We start from the raw sequence: 21,121 nt of genomic DNA, 5'->3' as shown, positions 1-21,121 counted from the left end.
TATTTTATTTATTATTTATTTTGCTTTTTAGGGCCGTATCTGCGGCATATGGAGTTTCCCAGGTTAAAAGTTGAATCAGAGCTACAGCTTCTGGTCTTCACCACAGCCACAGCAACGCAGGATCTGGGCCGTGTATGCAACGTGGGACCCAAGCCACGTCTGCCACCTACACCACAGCTCATGGCAATGCTGGATCCTGAACCCCTGAGCAAGGCCACGGATTGACCCTGTATCCTCTTGGATACTAGTCGGATTCATTTCTGCAGAGCCATAGTAGGAACTCCATCATTTTTTATTTTTGAGATTCAGGAAAGGGGGAACATTTTTAGGAGGTTAGGATTAATATATACACACTACTATATATAAAATAAGAAGGACCTACTGTATAGCATAGGGAACTCTACTTAATATTCTGTAATAATCTGCATGAGAAAGGAATCTGAGAAAGAAAGGATATATGTATATGTATACATTCATTTTGCTGAACGCCTGAAACTAACACAACACTCTAAGTCAGCTATGCTCCAATCAAAACAAGACAAAACAAAAGCCACACTGAAAATTTAAATAAAATTAAAAAATTGAAAGAGGAGTTCCTGTCATGACACAGCAGAAACGAATCCAATTAGGAACCATGAGGTTGCGAATTCGATCCCTGGCCTCGCTCAGTGGGTTTTAAGGATCCAGCATTGCCGTGAGCTGTGGTGTATGTCACAGACTCGGCTTAGATCTGGCTTTGCTGTGGCTCTGGCGTAGGCTGGCAGCAGTAGCTCTGATTGGACCCCTAGCCTGGGAACCTCTATATGCTGCAGATGTGGCCCTAAAAAAGTACAAAAGACCAGAAAAAAAAATTGAAAGAAAATTTGGTAAAAATACCTTCTAAGTACAGCATACATTAATAAATGGCATGGCACACCAAGCATTTAAAATATATTAAACACAAACTATAAAGATATGGTTAACATTTTCTGAAAGGGATTATTATATTTATTGTAATTATTATTGATATATTTTCTATATATACATTGAAAACTAAGAATCTAGAAGACTGTATCAGAGGGTGAATTAGAAAAGGTAATTGAAGTCATTGAAGTGGGACTTTGCACAGTGCTAACAGCACCATGGTCTATTAAAAAATGCTCTGTTAAAGTGTCATAAATTATAAACTATGAAATCAAAAAGCAAGTAAGACTGCTGATAATAGCTAATGTCTCAAAAGCATGTGTTAATTGTTCATTTTCAATATTTGCATTTCAACCTGGGTTCTTTCCTACTGCTGTACACAGCCATGGCTAAATGGCCTGAGTTCGTGGCCCATGCTTACAGACATTTCAATGAAACTTTAAACGGTATTTTGATTCAGGGCTATTCTTTTGTTATAGCATGTCTGTATTTCTTCCCCATCTCTTAGGAATTACAGAGTCCTTTAGATAATGTTTATAGCCACAGCCATCTGACATTTAACATGTTTTCTTAAAGGTATATGATGGGTTAAGTACCAGCTCTCATTTGCTAACTCGACTTTGCGGAAATGAGAAACCACCTCTTATCCGTTCCACTGGAGACAGCATGTCTTTAAAACTGAGGACAGATGAAGGTCAGCAAGGAGGTGGCTTCCTGGTTAAATACCAGCAGAGTAAGTGTGTATACTGGTTGCATCTTGCTTACTGGTGGGTCTTTAATCTCTTGATGAATGAAGCAAACTGAAGTAAGTGTAACCATCGGTTTGAGCAATTGAAATGAATCCTAGCTCCTAATGAAAAAAAAAAAAAATTCAGGAATTCCTATTGTGGTTTAGTGGGTTAAGCAGCCGACTAGTATTCATGAGGTTGCAGGTTCTATCCCTGACCCCACTCAATGGGTTAATAAGGATCTGGCTTTGCCTTGAGCTGTGGTGTAGGTCACAGACATGGCTCGGGTCCTGTGTTGCTATGTTGTGGCCTGCAACTACAGCTCTGATTCAACCCCTGGCCCAGGAACTTATATGCCTCAAGTGCAACCCTAAAAAGCAAAAAAAGAAAGAAAAAGAAAGGAAGAAAGGAAGGAAGGATGGAAGGACGGAAGGAAAGAAGGAAGGAAGGAAGGAAGGAAAGAAAGAAAAAGAAAGAAAGAAAGAAGAAAATCTATTTGAAAGAGAAATGCTCATGCATCGAATTCAATGTCATGCAACTAAAGCGTGTGATAAGCTATAGAAACAGAAGAGTCATATGCTGATTTAGTTGCAATTTAGCTAAAGATCAGTATAACAGTTAACAGCTAATGGATTTTCATTTGGATTAAACATTATAATCTTCTAATTGACATTATTCCATTGTACCTAGTATGTCCAACACTATTTTTTTTGTTTTCTAGCTCAAACGATACTTGAATTTTGTTAAGGGGAATTATGGTCCTCAGTGAATCATAAGTGATGCAGACATAGTCTTTACTTTGGAAAAATCTAGTCATTGTAGAGATGCCCTTTTAAAATCTCTTCTTCCATGAGGCCAGATGGTAGAGTTAAAGGAGTATTGAACAGAGTCAAGGGTACCAGTGTTTGTCCTGGTCCCTAGCCTCTGAGAAGGTCACTTGTTTTCTCAGGTGTTAAATGATTTTTTTTCTCTTAAGAAGATTACATTAGCTGATCAAGAAATCTTCTTTCTCGCTCTAGAATTAAATACTTCCTAAAGTTAGGTTTCAGATGGACAATGAAGAAAATAAGATTTCTGAGCTCTCTTGTGGTGCAGTGGGTTAAGGATCTGGCCTTGTCACCGCAGTGGCTCAGGTCACCGCTGTGGGTTTGATCCCTGGCACAGCCAAAAAAAAAGGAGGAGGAAGAGGAGAAGAGGGAGGAGGGGAGAAGAGGGAGAGGGGGGAGGGGGAGGGGAAGAAAACAAGGTTTCCTTAACTTTATATTATTTAATGAACACTTTGTGTTTTTAAAAGTAGAGTCCTTGTCCCACTACACCTAAATTTATCAATGATTTTTGCACAATTACCTAAACATGGGATTGAAAATCCTAAGATCATAATCTGAATACACAGTATCCCTTTGAATTAGTTGAAAGAGTATTATTCATTTTTAACCTTGAAATATGTAAATTTGAAGATTCACATTCACTTATTTCTGGGGGTTAGGCTACATTCTAGGTAGTTTTGAAGACCTTTTTTGAGTTTTGAAGACCTTGTAAAGTTTTTAATGACCTTTAGCTTTTTTTTTAGAAATTCATCATTAGTATACAAAAATCTCTCCCAAATTTTATCAAGGATATATCTGTTTGGTTGAGCATATAATCATTTCTGTTATTTTATTTTATTTTATTTTATTTTATTATTTTATTTTATTGTCTTTGTAGGGCCTCACTTGCAGCATATGGAGGTTTCCAGGCTAGGGGTCGAGTCAGAGCTGTAACTGCTGGCCTGTGCCACAGCCACAGCAATAGCAGATCCAAGCTGCATCTGCAACCCACACCCACAGCTCATGGCAACGCTGGATTCTTAACCCACTGAGAGAGGCCAGGGATCACACCTTCGTCCTCATAGATACTAGTCAGATTTGTTTCCACTGAGCCATGACGGGAACTCCTGTAAGTTTATTATTGCTATTCTCATTTGTTTTCTTGGTAACAGTCAGATAGATGATTAAAGGCCCTTCCTTTTCATTTTTATTCCTGTGATATTTTGTTTTTCTCTCATGTTAGAACACTGAAGAAGTAATTTAGGGCACATGGATATAGGTCCTTAAAAGTCAAATCAGTGAGCTAACCAATGAGATTTTCTATGCAATTTTTCCCTTTGAACTTGGAGATTTGCAGATAGTATAATTTCTGAGCCCTGAGAGCTGCCCATAAGGTGTAATGGAATGTATTTTCTCCCTCTCTCTTTTGTAGTCACTGAGGCATGTGAAGCCTATCTTCCTAATAGATAGAACTTTTCACAGGCATCTGAAGCCACAAAGTTAGTTATTCTATAGACATCCTTTGTGGACAAAATTGTGACCTAAAGAGGTTTTGTTTTATTTTGGTTTTTTGTTTGTTTGTTTGTTTTTGTTTTTTGGGTTTGTTTGTTTTTGTTTTTGTTTTTGTTTTTTGTCTTTTTGCCTTTTCCAGGGCTGCTCCTGCAGCATATGGAGGTTCCCAGGCTAGGGGTCCAATTGGAGCTGTAGCCAACGGCCTACACCCCAGCCACAGCAACTTGGGATGCGAGCCGTGTCTGCAACCCACACCACAGCTCATGGCAATGCTGGATCCTTAACCCACTGAGCAAGGCCAGGGATCGAACCCAAAACTTCATGGTTCCTCGTCAGATTCGTTAACCACTGCGCCACGATGGGAACTCCCAGTTTTATTTTGTTTTTGAGAAATAGTTTTATTCCCTCGTTTTAGCAAAGGAAGATGTTGAAGACCCACAAATGTATAACTGTTTCATACCAAAGCTTACAGGTGTCCCAGCAACCTGTCAAGAAGCAGTGCCATAGTGATGCTTTTATGAACCATGTTTAGAGACAACGTTTCCAACATATTTATTTTCCCATTCTCTTTCATTGCCCAACATACAGTGTGAAAAAGCCCTGAAAAAAAAGGCGCACATAGGTCTTGTTCAAGCCATTAGGTTTGGCTGAATCCGGCACTGATTCCCAGAACTAGCCATTCCTAGCGATACTTAACATGGTCGTGTTAAAAACTCAGCTGAAGAAAATGCCACCACTGGATTCAAGACTTCTTTCAAAATTTAACGGGTTTATATCTTCTTCAAATCCTTTACATTGCCTCTATTCTTTTGATACTTCCTGATGACTGAACTAGGGGAATAATGGAGTCTTTATTGTGAATTTCATGCTGACTTTTGAATGTTCAACAAAGCCACGTTTTATTCATTTTTATCATTCACATAGGACTTTGTGTTTTTAAACTGTTGCATTTAAAGGTCAAGATTTCTGTCCCTTCCAAATCCTAAAGTTAGAAAAACAGAAGCATAGAATATTTAATACACTTTTCTAAACAAACAAATTAGACTGATGTCAGGGTCCTACTAAGCTCTTCTCCTCTGCATCAGTTCACAGGAATCTGATGCCTATTTTAACTTAAGCGATTTTCACGACACTTTAAAGTTTATGAATTCCCTTAGGTATCATTTCACATTTTTTTAATAGATGGAGACCCATTCCCGATAAAGATGCTACACCAACTACGTGTGTGTGTGTGTGTATGTGTGTGTTTTAAAAATAGATGTTTTTCTAAAGAAAACTCTCACACACATCTTGGAGCAATTATACACACACACACCCACAAACACACACACATATACATCTATGTATATTAATAATCATGGTTTTTTTTTTTATCCAGCATGTGATAATGTGGTGATTGTGAATCGAACCTATGGCATCTTAGAGAGTATACATTATCCAAAACCTTATTCTGTCAATCAGCGCTGCAACTGGACCATCCAAGCAACAGCTGGAAACACAGTGAACTATACGTTTTTGGCATTTGAATTGGAAAGTCACGCAAACTGCTCCACCGACTATTTAGAGGTATGTATTCTGAAGCTAAATAATCCATCGAGCTCACATTAGACAAGCCAAGCTGAACATCATCATGCTTTGTAGAACTGGACTCCTAGCTCTGCCCTACACGTCTGTAATATGCCATCTACCCACGGTATTTGAACAGGTATATTTCATGTCTTTTTCACTGCATCATGCTAATATTAAGGATATTTAATCTATTAAATTATATATGCAAATAAGTATATATTTAGGTTTCAATGTAACTTCTGGTCTGAGTAACCTCATATTACTTAAATAATACAAAAGTAGAATAGCTCTGGTTCTTTTTTTTTAAATGTTCGTTCTCTATAAACAAGAATCAGAAAATGTTTTAAGTATCATGGCTTTATTTAATGCCTATTTATCTGATACTGGGAATCATGATTTTGATTCTTATTTTTTATTTTAAAATTTAAGTTCATTTCACTTAATTTTTCTTTTTATTAAAGGGACGTTTGTCTTTGTTATAATAATGCACTAGTAATATGGATTGAACTTTACTATGCAGGAACAGTTGAAGATTAGATAACCCAAAATGTGAGGTAATCTGCTACTTTTATGATTTTTATTCACCAAAGCGTTTTTGATAACTCGCATATGCAATGTTGTAGAGCTAGTGGTTAAAAAGTTAGGCAGCTACTTATTTCACTTACTTTATTAATGTAATTATACATTCATATATAAAATCATGTGTTTTCTAAACTACTATATTAATTTAAAATATTGGTTTCCACTTTTACATTTCATAAAATATTTTACTCAGACTATTTACATATAATTTGACATCTAGTTTTCATTATTAATAAAATCACTTTTTGAGCCATCTTACACATTAGCTTTATATTCATCTACATTATTATTATATAAGACTTCTGAATCCGGGAGTTCTCGTTGTGGCGCAGTGGTTAACAAATCCGACTAGGAACCATGAGGTTGAGGGTTCGATCCCTGGCCTTGCTTAGTGGGTTAAGGATCCAGCGTTGCCTTGGGCTGTGGTGTAGGTCACAGACGTGGCTCAGATCCTGTGTTGCTGTGGCTCTGGTGTAGGCCAGTGGCTTCAGCTCCGATTGGACCCCTAGCCTGGGAACCTCCATATGCTGTGGGAGTGGCCCTAGAAAAGGCAAAAAGACAAAAAAAAAAAAAAAAGACTATGAATCCATATTTGATGTTTTCACATAGAAGACTTTTCCGAAGTGACAACCCATTCTGCTAACATTAAGACATTCCCCCAAATCCCACCTACTCACAACACCATTACTTAGTGTCTTTCTTTTTAAAATGATCAGCAATTTTTAGAAGCTTTGCTTGCCAAGACTTCCCAAATCCAGCATGTCGAACTTTGAGAACATAGTCCCTGAAAAAAAAATTTTTTTTTCCTTTGAAAATTGTTTTAACTCTCTTTCTTATCAACTAAAAAAACTATTATTAATCAAGGTTGTTTAAGGTTAACCTTTTTTTCCAAGTGGGCACTTTTATTTTTCATAACAAGGAAGAGAAAGCTCCTTCTACTTTGAGAGACTTTGGAAGGTCTTGAATGTACAGATGCCCTTGTTTTAAGGGATACTATTTGGGGTTAAAAAAAAATCTTGCTTTATATTTAGAAAATTTCAATATTATAGAAAGAGTAACCATAGTATTTACCCTTTAGAAAGTTATATTTACTAGCATTCAAAGAAAATACCCAACATAAAACAAGTATGAACTTGACAATGGTTTTGAAGTCCGCCTTCCCTCATCTGGCATTCAAGTGGTCTTTACAGGCTTAACAATGGCGTGCTTGCCTCATTCCATTTACTCGGAATAACCCCCTTTTTCTTCTTTTCACATGGAGAGGCATTGTTCATTCTTTAGAAATAAATTGAAACGTTGCTTTCAAAGCCACTTGTTCATGCCACAAACACAGCATTTATCGTATCATATTTTTATCATTGTGATTGTGTCCACATGCCCCGCTTTTTGAAGGTGTGAACTGTCTCCACCTAGTAACTGATTACAGACCTGAGGGTGTCTAGGAGTTCAACAAGTTCAGGTTAAATGGAATATCACAGCCATCTTTTAGCATCGGCTTAAGAATAGCTCTTCATTAATGAGAAAGAACAGATTTCCAGAGAGGCCTTTTTGTGTCATCTCTATACATTCAGGGCATTTCTACCCCCTTGAACACAAAGCAGAATAGAATTCAAGGGCCTGTTGAGGGTTACAAGTTTGACAGTGAACTGGGCGCCTTATTTGATAAAGCACAATGGAGAAAGCCAGGAGAGGGGGCAGCTTTTGCACTAGACTGGAAAGGAGGCTTTGGCAGAAAGGATGAGGAGGAAAGGTGATGAAGCCTTTCCAGGGACCAGACTCAACCTCTTTGGATTTCTTTGAGGATGGAAAGGTAACACAAAGGCCCATCAGATCATTTTTGGAGGTGTTTGAAAACTGTCAAATGAAAAATACTTATTCCAACAACCATAGAGCTGCTCATCAGAGGCTGATGTTACCCACATGCCTTGATTCTTGTGCAATATTGATGGTGAAAGCAGCAAAGATGCAGAATAAGAACCAGAAGTTCAGCAAAGCCTTCCAAAGAATGACACTCCTGCCAGAGGGAGGGGTTTTTTTCCATTTCTGTGAGCCAAGGGGCAAGACCAGAGCAGTCGCTACAATGGCTGGTTTATGATGGAAAGTCTAAAAGCACAAATAACCACTTAAGGAGAGAAAAGCCACAAACACAGGCTCTAGTTTCCATGATTTTAATCACTTCTAGTTAAAGGGTTTTCTCGAGTAACTTAGCCAAGTCCCAGTGGAGTGGCTGTTAGTGCAGAGCCAGAATTTGCAATTAACAGAACTGAAACTATAAAAGGACATGGTGCTGCTCGGACATGGTGTCCAGCTTCGCTGAGAGGTGTGGGTTGGTAAAGATCCCACTGGCAAGCAAATCTGCCCTTTCTTATTTTGTCACCTGGGCCAAACGAAATGATTCAGCTTTGGAAACAACATGCTCCATGGGAGGAAGGGTCACTTGCCTAAAGGAAGAGGCTGTGTTGCCCACGCAGTTTTGGGAAGTCCCCCGTAAGGATTCTTTAGTATTTGACAACTCGATTTTCACTTGTTCATTTGTATTTATTTTTATTTTATTTATTGATTGACTTTGTCTTTTTGCCTTTTTAGGCCCACACCCACGGCATATGGAGGGTCCCAGGCTAGGCGTCTAATCAGAGCTGTGGCCGCCAGCCTGCGCCACAGCCACAGCAACGCCGGATCCTTAACGCCCTGAACAAGGCCAGGGATCGAACTCACAACCTCATGGTTCCTAGTTGGATTCGTTTCTGCTGCGCCACAATGGGAACTCCCTTCATTTGTATTTTGAGCCTGAGTCTCTAGGTGGAAGAAGAGATTTCTAATAGGTGATTGAACATACACACAGAAGGAGTGGATTTGGGAGAAGACAGCACAGAGACTCTAGTAGAGTCCAGAGCATGTGTTAGGTCAGCATGTGGGTGGTGAGAAGAGGAAAAAGGAAAACTATCAGGTTATTGTTTCATGGAAGCAGAGGGTAGAGAGGGTGACAGTAAAGGACAAGAAGAGATGCTCTGAAGGGGTCCAGAAAGACACCCTTCTCTTCCTGGTCTTTTGTAGGTCGGTGTCTCTTCAAATGGGTCCAGGATAGGAGTCAACACACCAACCGAGCTGACCAGGCCCGTATTATCTAGTTCCTACTTTCTAGTATCATTGGCGGAAATTACATGGGTTTATTGTTAACCAGGTCGTAATAGCGGACTATGTTAAAGACCTGTAGTCTCCAGATCACTTGTACATGAGTCGCAAAGGCTTCATCGTAAACACAGGGTATCATTTCTAGTCTGTGATGTTTGACTCTCCTGCCTAAGAATTCCATCTCATTACAGTTCCTCTTAAAATCCTCATTCTCCAATTTTTAGAGCACTGTTCATTCACATAGAGCCTCACTGACCGTTGGGCTACTACTTCTTCAAAAATAATGCATAAACATGTCAAAAAGATGCTACCTGTTTCAGATACTTGAAAATGGTAGGTTTCTTTAGTTATAAGGTGTCAACTGTTGAACCCTTTGGGGACAGCACTCTTCAAACAACTTGGTTATAAGAATGACTGGTATTTGTCACACACACGTGATTATTAGTAATTTTCACAGCAACCCTATAATGTAGGAAATATCACTATCCCATTTGACAGGTGAGAACATTGAGACAAAGGCAGGTTTTCCATAGTCACAAAGATTCCAGGGAGCAAAGGCAGGCTCTCCACCTGTCCCTGTGGCTCCAGGCTGATGTCTTAGCCGTGACCCCAACGCACAGTCCACACCTGTTCTCTTTCATAATCGTCTGTCATTCTTAGAGGTGACATGAAGGAGTTTGCATGGAACCCTCAGATGGACCACTCTCATGACACTGTCACAAAGAGAAATTCATGTTATTTAGCACGGCTGTTCCATAGATCAGCAGTGGTCATTTCTTATGTCTTTGCTGCATACTGACAACTTATATTCCATGTGCAACTTAGAATTTTTCCAAAAATTACTATCAATCTTACTCATCTGTGAGCTTCCAGAATAAATCTTTCCCACATTATGAAAGTTGAAACGGGCTCCCTTCAGACCCCTGCTAGTATTCCCGTTTTCCTGTTCTGCTTATACTCCTGGTGGCAGATACACACTGAAACTAACCCCCTTAGAAAGATTAGTGTTTATGGAAGGGCTGTTACTCTGGGAAAGGAAGAAGCCTTGTGACTCATGGGATATACCAAAAAGCCAGGAGAAGGTGGGAACCCAGGCAGCTGAGTGGGGTCTCCCCTCTATCTCCTTTCTTGCGGCCTTTGTTGCTTTTCCTTCTCTGTTCCCATCTCTTACCCCAAAAGCTTCCTCTGAGTTTCTGCAACCTTGCAGTTTTAGCTTCAGTATGTCTGCCCCAGCCGTGACTATACATGCGTGTACCCCAAGTGCTTACAACTAACTTCCATGGTGACAAATTATAAGTGCAGGTGGCTTATCTTTTTGAGTTTGACACCCAAGGCATGGATCTTACCCGCTGATGCTTAGGTGTCCCCACCTCAGGTGGGACCCAGCCCTGGCCAGGCTCGGGTTCCTCGGGCACAGGAAAGCATTTCAACACCCAGGAAGTGAGCAATATTACAGAATGAGTTCTGAGGTGACGGTACCTAGTACCGCAGAATGCAATACACTTAAGCCTGGGGAAAATTCATTTACAGGAATTGACCATCTTATCTTCTAAATTGGATATCAGTGCTTCTCCTTCCAGTTTAAAATCATATGAGGCATGTTTCTACTTCATCTTCATCACGTTACACTCTCTTCTGTGAGCACTGGCCCAACTCACATTTTCATCTCTCTTTGGCCCCAATCGTAACTTTATTTTATTTTATCTGTCTTTTTTTTTTTTTTTCGGTCTTTTTAGGGCCGCACCCACGGCACGTGGAGGTTCCCAGACTAGGGGCTGAATTGGAGCTGTAGCTGCTGGCCTACACCACAGCCACAGCAATGCCAGGTCCGAGCCGAGTCTGTGACCTACACCACAGCTCACGGCAATACCAGATCCTTAGCCTACTGAGCGAGGCCAGGGATCGAACCCCCAACCTCATGGTTCCTAGTCAGATTCGTTTTTGCTGCGCCATGACGGGAACTCCTTTATTTTATTTTATTTTGTTTTGTTTGATTTTATTTTATTTTATTTTGTTTTGTTTCATTTTATTTTATTTTTGTCTGCCAATCATAACTTTAAAAACTAGACATCTTTTTGGTAATGGTGCCATATCCCAAAGTTTATTCCATTTGCATATGTGCTCACAAATGAAATGGTCAGAAAGCTCCAAGGGTTTCTTTCTTAGACTGCCTTCTTCAGATACTTTCTCTTTTATTGCTCCCCAAATTATTCCTGATTTTGTGGACAGATTTAAATATTTTTTAGAGTTTGCCATTTTTCTTGAATTTCCTTTCCTCTGCCTATTGCTTTTCTTGGTTCTTTCACTTTTCAATTATTTTATGTGTTTGGTGCATGGGCTCAACTCTCCTTTTAAAATCTCACTCCCTAAAACCTGAAGCCCATGACTGATGTGTCCGGTCCTCACAGGCTGTCAGGAAATGGCTCACTCTCTCCTAATGTTTTACTCACCTCTCCAGGAACAACTGCTTCCTTCCTGGTCAGAATTAATCCACCAGAGCCCGCCCTTCTCTCACTTCTTCTCTCTGACATTGGAGAGCATATAAAGAATTCAGCAAATGCCACACTTTTCAAAGAACAAGATACCTAAGAGGTGTCCAGATGGACATGTCCCCAGGGCCATCCCTGTGTGTCTTTTTGCTTCACTAATGTTTATATGTTTCCTTTGTAAGAAAAAAGGTCAGTTTCTACTGAGGAAGAAGCTGATGCATGAGGACAAAGCCCCCATAACAAGCTGCTAAATTTGGCCATACTCCCGAATCACCTGGGGAATCTCGTTCAAAAGATATATTCAGGGAAAGTTCCCTTCGTGGCTTAGTGGATTATGAACCTGACTAGTATCCATGAGGATGCGGGTTCAAACACAGGTCTCACTCAGTGGGTTAAAGATCCAGCATTACTGTGAGCTGTGATGTAGGTCGCAGATGCAGCAAGGATCTGGTGCTCCTGTGGTTATGGAGTAGGCTAGCAGCTGCAGCTCCGATTTGAATCCTAGCCTGAGAGCCTCAATATGCCATGGGTATAGCCCTTAAAAAAAAAAAAAAGAAAAAAGTATATTCATAGACCCGGCTCCAGACCTACCCTATCAAAATTCCTGGGGATGCCAACCAAGCAAGGCCAGAGTAAGCCTTAGTTCCACTCCTGAATCCACTGTCTACAGCCCCTTCCCACCGCAACGTCATGTTTTATCCTCGTGTCACAGCTCTTTCCTAGGAAGTTTTAAATATTTCAACATGTATCTTCTTAACATATACCTTCAAGTTCTATTACATATCTCTTTTTCAGTAGGTCTTACTTTTCCATTGCTGCAGCTGAATTATATGCTTTGTCTCATCAAGGCCTGGTGATACGGTTATTTTGTTTATCTCATTATGTAAAAAAAATGTCAGAGTGGCTTTACAGTTTTTCAATTCTGATTCTAAACTTTGTGCCCCCTTCTTTTTTGCCTTTTTTTTTTTTTTTTTAGGGACACACCTGCAGCATATGGAGGTTCCCAGGCTAGGGGTCTAATCAGAGCTACAGCTGCCAGCCTACGCCACAGCCACAGCAACACAGGATCTGAGCCATGTCTGCGATCTACACCAAGCTCATGGCAATGTCAGATCCTTAACCCACTGAGCAAGGCCAGGGATCGAACCCACAACCTCATGGTTCCTAGTTAGATTTGTGTCCACTGCGCCATGACAGGAATTTCCCCCCCCCGCACCCCCGCTCTCTTTATTTGGCCCCTTTGTCACTGGCATCTTCCATTATATCCTTTCATGCCTTCCTAATGCCTTTGCCTTTCCACTTGGGTCTGTTTCAAGTCCTCTCGATTATGTCACTGACTTCTGTCAAATACATTTCCCTCCAGTCTTCATAAGATTCACTTCATCTCTTGCCAAATCCTTTTTCTGATGTTATCCTGTTCACCAGATGTTTATATCATTGTTTATTACACTTCCATGTCCTCCTTTTAGCTATAGAGTAATGTGCTTCAGATGGAAAAAAAAAAAAAAATGAGTGAAAACATAACCAGTGCCCCTCAGTCTTTCAGTCCTACACCCATGTTTTCTAAATCTGCAGCCCAAGCAGCCTTTTTCTTAACTGCAACCATGAAACATCAGGCCCATGTACTATTGTAATTAGTCAAGGGATACTAAGGAATACTAGCTGGTTTTTTTGGAGTCTTTTTTTTTTTTTTTCTTTTTTTTCTTTTTTGGCTTTTTAGGGCCACACCCATGGCATATGGAAGTTCTCAGGCTAGGGGTCAAATCAGAGCTACAGCTGCTGGCCTCCACCACAGCCACAGCAATGCCAGATTGAGTCGAGTCTACAACATACACCAGCGCGCACAGCAACGTCGGGTCCTTAGCTCACTGAGCAAGGCCAGGGATCAAACCTGCGTCCTCACAGATCCTGGTCAGATTTGTTTCCTCTGAGCCACATCGGGAACTCCCAGGAATATGAGCTGTTTTACGGCGAACGTGGCAGTTCTCAGATGCTCAGCCCAGTGTAGGTTTAGTTCTCAGCCATGCTGGGAACCAGTGTAGGTGTTCCTTTGCCTTCCACGTGGTGATTCAGAAACCCAGAAAGGGAGTGGGGACTTGCGGACACCACGTAGCTCTCTGCCACTTATGCTGTAGATATTTCACAAATAAAGAGACCTACGTTCTAATAAATTTGGCAGTTTACGAATCAAACACAGTAAAAGCAAGGTTTGTTGTCTTGTTCTGTCTTTACTGTAGTACTTCCTCAAGCTCTTGTCATCCTAAATATGCGTTGTTGATTCAGGTATCTGTTCATTTAGTCACTCAGATATATTTTAGACACGCGGGCTGTGGAAATGTACCTGTTTTAGCAGCAGTTTTTCTTGTCTTCACGGAGGAGACAGATCTTGGTTTATCACACAATACAAATTTAGTTCCAAGCTGTCATAAGTGCTATCAGGGATTATTACAGAGGCTCCAGAGACGTGAAGCAGGAGGCCCAGGTTGGGGGGGGGGAGCTTGTCCGTGGGGGAGATGTGCATGGGGGGAGGGGCATCTGGACAAGGTCTAAACGTTCAAGGCCTCAGGCAGGGCAGCTGTGTTTGAGGAACCGTCCAAGAGAAAACCAGACACTCGTTCACGTGGAAAGGACAGATATTAATCCGTCCTATACCCCTGCAATGGGGAAGAGGGCCCAGCATGAATGGAACGCAAGTTCACCGTGCAGAGAGGTGACTGCGTGTTTTAAAAGGGAGAGCGAGGGAGTCGGCGGGGAGGGGACAGCGGGGCCTGGAGGGGAGTCAGGGAAGTGAAGAATCACCACAGCTTCCTCTGCATGAGTGCGATGCTGCGGCTGTGTCTGCAGCTGGCAGTGATGCAAGTTTGGATTCTGTCCTCCCACAGAGCCTGGGCGACAGGGGCCGTGTCTTTCACAAGGGTTTTGTTTCAAAGGAACGGTTGGTTTTCTGATCCTTGAGAGAGACCCTTATGCGTTATATCAGAAACACATTCATCTCGAAAGGACAAGGAAGGACTCACAACTGTAAGCCCTTTGTAGGTCTCACTCAAGGAAAGGGGGAGGGGGTGGGACTTACCCCTGTTGCTGGCAGGAACAAACGGTACATACCTTCAGGCAGGCACCTCTGGGTCCTCCTGGGTAGGTGACCTCGAGCTGCTTGAAACTATGTTAGTGTGGGTTTAAGTCTTAATTTGGGGGGAAGGAGTGGACGCAATCATTTGTGCTTTGTGCTGAGGCTGCATTTTTTACGGGCCAAGGTTAAAGCTTAATTGAGAGGAGGACCCAGAGGAAAACACCTCTGTCACGACTGGAAGGACAAGGTGAGGCGTCGACCAGCGTGGAGCCCCCAGGTGGCGTGGGCACCTGCGGGAGGGCCTTGTGCGCATGTGCCGAGTTTCAGGCCCCCCCCCCCCCCGCCCCCAAAGAGCGACGGGAGGTCTTTCAAGACGGTGAGCGGAGAGATGGCGTATTGGACTGGGCACTTTGGAGAACATTCCGGCTTCAAGAATAAATTAAGGGGGGTCAGCGAAGCTGTGGAGACCCAGTAAGAGGAGGGCTGCCATCCAGGTGAGCGGGACGGCCAGATGTCCACATGGCTGTGGAGGGAGAGTGTCGCAAAAGGATTCGAGAGCACCTAGGAGGCAGAATCAACAGAACTGGACAGAGTCATTGAATGGGGTGGAGGTGGTAACACAGGAAGGAAGGACAGACGCCAGGATACAGCCTAATAGCACTGCGTGCAAGGGTCCAACTAGGAGAGCTGGAGGGGCTCCCTCGTTGGGGGGATGCCAAAGGCAACATTCCAGATAGATTCATCTTTGCCCAGAATTCTAGCTAATTAACATCTATTGCACATTTATAATCCACAGAACATTCTTAGGGAAATGATATTCTAGAGAGGTTTTCCAAGTTTTCTTCCATTTTTATTCTCATACGAAGAAGCAAAACTTTCAAGTTCATGAGAGATTAGAAAGTTCTTCACATTTCAGATGTCAGTTTTGAGAATTATAAAATATTGACGTCTATTATATGCTAGGCCCTGCTGTAGACACCTGCTCATCTTCAGGATAGTCCAGCAGTTGGGTATTTTTGTGCTCATTGCACAGATAGGGCAACTGCGCCTCAGATTAGCAACAATCCTGTCTTCATGACCAAGCTGCCAGGTGATGACAGACACAGGGTCCTGTTCCCATCTTTCTAACTAGAATGCAGGCTCTGGAGTCCACTAGGTTCAAAGCTTGGATCCTTCTCATCAGGTGTGACCTTGGCAAAGTTAAACCTCTTGCTTCCTCAGTTTCCTCATGTATTAGATAGAAGGGATTCTTTGTAAAAATTTTTTAATTCAAGTATAGTTTATTTACAGTGTTGTGTCAATTTCTGCTGTACAGCAGAGTGACCCAGTCATACATTTATATACACTTCCTTTCTTATATTATCTTCCATCATGTTCTGTCCATCAAAGGGATTGGATAGTTCCCTGTGCTGTGCAGCAGAACCTCATTGCTTATCCATTCTAAATGGCATAGTTTGCATCTACTAACCCCAAACTCCCCGTCCATCCTGCTCCCCACTCCCTCCCTCTCAGCAAACACAAGTCTGTTCTCTATGTCTCTGAGTCTGTTTCTGTTTTGTAGATAGGTTTGTTTGTGCCACATTTTAGATTCCACATATAAGCGATATCATATGGCATCTGTCTTTCTCTTTCGGACTTACTTCACTTAGTATGAGAATCTCTAGTCCCATCCATGTTGCTGCAAATGGCATTATTTCATTCTTTTTATGGCTGCATAGTATTCCATTGTGTATCTGTACCACATCTTAATCCATTCATCTGTCAGTGGACATTTAGTTTGCTTCAAAGTCTTGGCTATTGTAAATAGTGCTGCTGTGAACATATGGATGCATATATCTTTTTGAATTGTAGTTTTGTCCAGATATATGCCCAGGAGTGGCATTACTGAATCATGTGGTAGCTCTATATTTAGTTTTCTGAGGAACCCCCATGCTGTTTTCCATAGTGGTTGTGCCAATTTACATTCCCACCAACAGTGTAGGAGGATTCCCCTTTCTCTTACTTCCTCTCCAGCATTTGTTTTTTGTAGACTTATGAATGATGGCCATTCTGACTGGTATGAGGTGGCAAGTCATTGTGGTTTTGATTTGTATTTCTCTGATAATTGGTGATGTTGAGCATTTTTTTTTTCATGTGCCTACCGGCCATCCGTATGTCTAGATAAAAAGAATTCTTACACCTACTCATAAAGTTGTTATAAGATTCAATAAAAGCATCCATACTCATGGCAGATATTGGGGAGATGCAGAGAAGCAGATGAGATTCACTGTCTTAGCAGCAGTGGGTCTGCGCTGACTCTCATTATCATGGCATCTCCTCAAACACTTCCTGGGCAGATGAGTCAGGCTTTCCTAGAACTGTCTGTCAGAGGAAGTTTGCTTCTAGGATGGCTGGCATTTTGCTTAGAATTCAGAGATAAGCTATTTCAATTCTCAGGACAACTGCTATTCAAAACCAGGCATAAAAAGTGAAAACAGTATACCAAACAGTTCAGTTGATGTCTCCCCACTGGATGTCAATCTAGCATTGGATGAAGCATGATCTAGATTCCAAAGGAGTTTGGGATGAAGTGTAGCCATTGGTTAATTAAGCCAAGTACTTTGTGGTGTCATTAAGTGTAAGAAGAAGCATTTTGTAGGAATTTTAAGACTCCAAGTTTACCCAAGTAAACATGATTTTTTTTTTTGTTACAAAAAAATTAAAAGGAGTGATGTTTATCTCAGTGTGCTCAAAATCCCTTTCCTCATGGAAAATGCCGATCTTTTCTCACCATTCCTCACAATGAAGAATTTTCATGAAGTCAAATTAATTTGCTACAGTTAATGAGGCAAACACACCAGCCTTCAAAAGAGAGTCACTGCTCTCAGATTCAGAAGAAACTGTGTGTTTCCCCTCTCACTCTCCTCTCAAACATGAAGGACAGGATCAGGATGAGTAATTATCAAACCTACTGATAATTTCCACAGCACTCATAAGCCAGTAAAAATTGCATTAGATGTTCCAAACTTGACATTGCTCTATCTTACTTCCTTTCTGGGCGGTCCTCGCCTAGTTCCCCAGGCCACAGGCATCATGTGCATGCGAGGTCTGTCCCACCATCCAACAGGCACAGGGTAGGCATGAGCCTTGATCAGTATGCTAAATTCAAAAATGAGGAGTTATTGTCTTGGATTTTTGGTTAATACTGATTGACTGCCTTTTTTTTTTTTTTTTTTAAACAATGGAAACGATTTCTGCTTGCAACATTTCAGAGCTTTTTTCTTTTCTTTTCTTTTTTTTTTTTTTTTTTTTTGTATTTTTAGGGACATACCCATGGCACTTGAAAGTTCCCAGACTAGGGGTCATTGAATCAGAGCTATACCTGCCAGCCACAGCCACAGCCACTCAGGATCCGAGCCACGTCTGTGACCTGCACCACAGCTCACGACAACACTGGATCCTTAACCCATTTATCGAGGCCAGGAATCGAACCCACATCCTCATGGATACTAGTCAGGTTCATTAACCACTGAGCCATGAAGGGAACCCCCATTTGAGAACTTTTTTCAAAAATGACATCTTTGCCCTTCAGTTCTTACCTTTACTTGTGTATTGAACAGGCTTCTTTCCCTCTCCCCCGGTTGGGGAAGGCTATGGCAGTGCTCTCCTCCCTTCCAGCTCCAGGTTCTAGGATTTCATGTTGTCCAATAAATTCCTTCCTGCTTCTAAGCCCATCCGTAGCAGATGGCGAGGCTTATAGGAGGCAGAATAATTTTTTAAACCTGGGTATTGCTTCACTGTAGTGGTAGAGCTGGCAGAGGGAAGGCTGTGGTTCGTGTACACACAGGGGAGAATATGCTTGGCTTTCAAAGCATTTCACTTACCTCTAGGGAGGGAATTAGGCACTTAGTGGTCCATCAGCGACTATCAAAACTTACGTTGGTAAGAACTCTTTCGTCCCTGAACATCTGAAGGAATTATTTTTTAATAAAGCACTAGTCTAATTAATAATAAAAACCCAGTTATGATAAAATAAAGGAGCATTGGGGACAAAATACGGTTTAAATTAATGCTGGAGGAGATTCCTTTACATAATAACATTTTAATGGGCTAATTTTCATGGATAATCTTGAGATACATAAAAATGATTATGGAGCCAGACAGTATAATATTTTTAGTAGACCAGCTGGATGTCTGAGAACCTACAAGGGTATGGAATGCTGAGACTGGAAAAACATTTTACCAGGGCACAGCTACATTGCTATGTTAATAAATCCCCAAAGATAATACTTTAAAAATAAACCTGTCTGATTACACAGGAATACAGGCGATTTGGAAAATGTAGAAAAAAAATAGATAAAATAAAAATAACCTAAATTACATCACTACTAATAATATTTGGTGGTATTTATTTCCTGTAGTCTTTCCCTATATATTTATTTTATTTGAGTGTTCTCAGGGGATGATATTGTACCTACTACTCTACAATGACTTTTTTTTTTTCCTTTTTCTTTTTTATGGCCTCACCTGCAACATATGAAAGTTCCCAGGTTAGGCGGGCTAGTGGTTGAATCAGAGCTGCAGAGGCTAGCCTACACCACAGCCACAGCAACACTGGATCCGAGCCACATCTGCGACCTACCCCGCAGCTTGTGGCAATGCCAGATCCTTAACCCACTGAGCTAGGCCAGGGATCGAACCCTCATCCTTATGGAGAAAGTCGGGTTCTTAACCCCCTGAGCCACAATGGAAACTCCTATAATGACTTTTCTACATGTAACAATAGCTTGTGAATGTTACTCTTTGTTATTTATTACACCACAGGCATTTGTAACATTGGATATCCCATCATCATAATACAGCCACCAATTCTTGTAGAGAATCTTTTCAAAAATCTACTATGGTAAAGAGTGCTGAAATAAATATCTTTGTAATTAAATCTTTGCACAGATTCATGATTAGACAATAATTCAAAAAAATATATATACACACACATATATATATATATCCCCCAAGCAGCCTTTGTGGCTTCTAAAATAAGTAATATGTAGAGAGTAGAAATAAATATCAGTGCACATTAAGAGGGGACAGCAAGCAGCCACCACGTGGAAAGGAAGCCACAGGGTCTGCGTTTGAGACCAACCTCTGATTCAGAGTGCCCCAAAGGAATTCAGAATGCAGTTTTTCAAGCTGGTTTCCTGGCCTCACGCAAAGCCCAGCATTGTGAGGAACTGTTTAATTTTAGATGGGTACCTCCTGTTTCCTGCCCCACCCCGCAGGCAGCACATGGCAGGCAGCGTGGCCTCCCCTGTGCCTTGGGGGGGATGTGTGCCTCTAGGTCCAGCATTGTGCCTGTGCGTGTCTAATGGAGCAGCCCTCCCCTCCCTGGGATCCCCAGCCCTCTAGAGTCCTCCCTGCTCTGCTTGTTCGCTTTCCTCTAAACATCTGCCTAATTTACCTCCAAGAAGTTGATTATGGTTTTATCACCCCAGGCGTTTCTCATCCCCGGTGGGAGCCTTTCACCCACTCTATGAATCCCGCCTGGCCGTTTTTCCTGTTGTTGCAGGAACATTTCAAAGCCCCTCAAATTGAAAGTAACCTTCAAGTGCCAAGTGTATCCGGGAGATTTGTGTGTAAACTTCAGCAACAATGTTCTCAATAACTGTTCTGATGAGGCCGCTCCCATAGATCCCAGTAGAGCTGTTTTTCCGGGTGGGGAAAATAATCTGAAGAGGTGCTCCAAGAATTCACCAATCCCTACTCCTCTGCAGCTAGAGCTGCAGGCTGGCGGGACAGAAAGCAGGGAGGAGGCTGCCTCAGGAAGAAACACAGGCAGTGGGCAGAGCTGCTTTGCTTAGTATGGCCTCTCCCTGATCCACTCCCCAAGCAGCCTTGACAGATTTCCCAGCACCCTCTTTGCCACCAGCCCTGTCGTCACCCACCGTCTCCCTCCACCCAGACACACACTCTACGCTAACAGTCTCCCTTGCCGTCTGATCTGCACTGCGCTCTGCACCCCACACGTCAGGAGTGGGCTCATCAACACACAAAACCAGGTTGTCATAGCAACACCGCCCTTGCTGGCTGCCAGCTCCTTAGAAGTGGTTCATTGATTCGGTGCTTCCGCGTCTGGTCCACCAGGGATGATTTCTGAGAAATGTTCTCCGTGAGTCAGTTCGAGTTCTCTCTACCCATCACATTTTTTCTCCCCAAGCTATTTCTGGGGTGGTTTCTTTGGAAACAGCATTGGTTCCCTTTGCCTCTGACCACGAGTTAGAATCACGTTTTGGGCACTTTCCCTAAGCCAGAACTCACATTCAGCTTGTGTAGGGTGTCTCATTTGCTAAACAC

At 41.8% G+C, this 21,121-nt stretch overlaps 1 protein-coding gene across 2 annotated transcripts in view; it reads left to right on the top strand.

Moving 5' to 3' along the window:
* Window positions 1-21,121, top strand: part of LOC100521743 (cubilin-like) — a 314,323-nt gene that overhangs the window by 88,350 nt on the left and 204,852 nt on the right. Inside the window, exons 26-27 of one of the 2 annotated variants that reach the window (XM_021064811.2) lie at window positions 1,480-1,636; window positions 5,328-5,515. In XM_021064811.2, coding sequence (XP_020920470.2) covers window positions 1,480-1,636; window positions 5,328-5,515 — 345 coding nt within the window. Of the gene's footprint in view, window positions 1-1,479; window positions 1,637-5,327; window positions 5,516-14,631; window positions 14,743-15,143; window positions 15,286-21,121 lie in introns of those variants that run through there. The other variant, XM_084980002.1, reaches the window with a different exon arrangement.

This window comes from Sus scrofa, chromosome 10 (genome assembly GCF_054392235.1).
Source record: "Sus scrofa isolate SSC_HxYL_T2T_F1_AM1 chromosome 10, Sscrofa_HxYL_maternal_Yorkshire_Landrace_v2.0, whole genome shotgun sequence".
NCBI lineage: Eukaryota > Metazoa > Chordata > Mammalia > Artiodactyla > Suidae > Sus > Sus scrofa.
The sequence above is the reverse complement of the archived record's forward strand: the minus strand, read 5'-3'. Positions and strand labels throughout refer to the sequence as shown.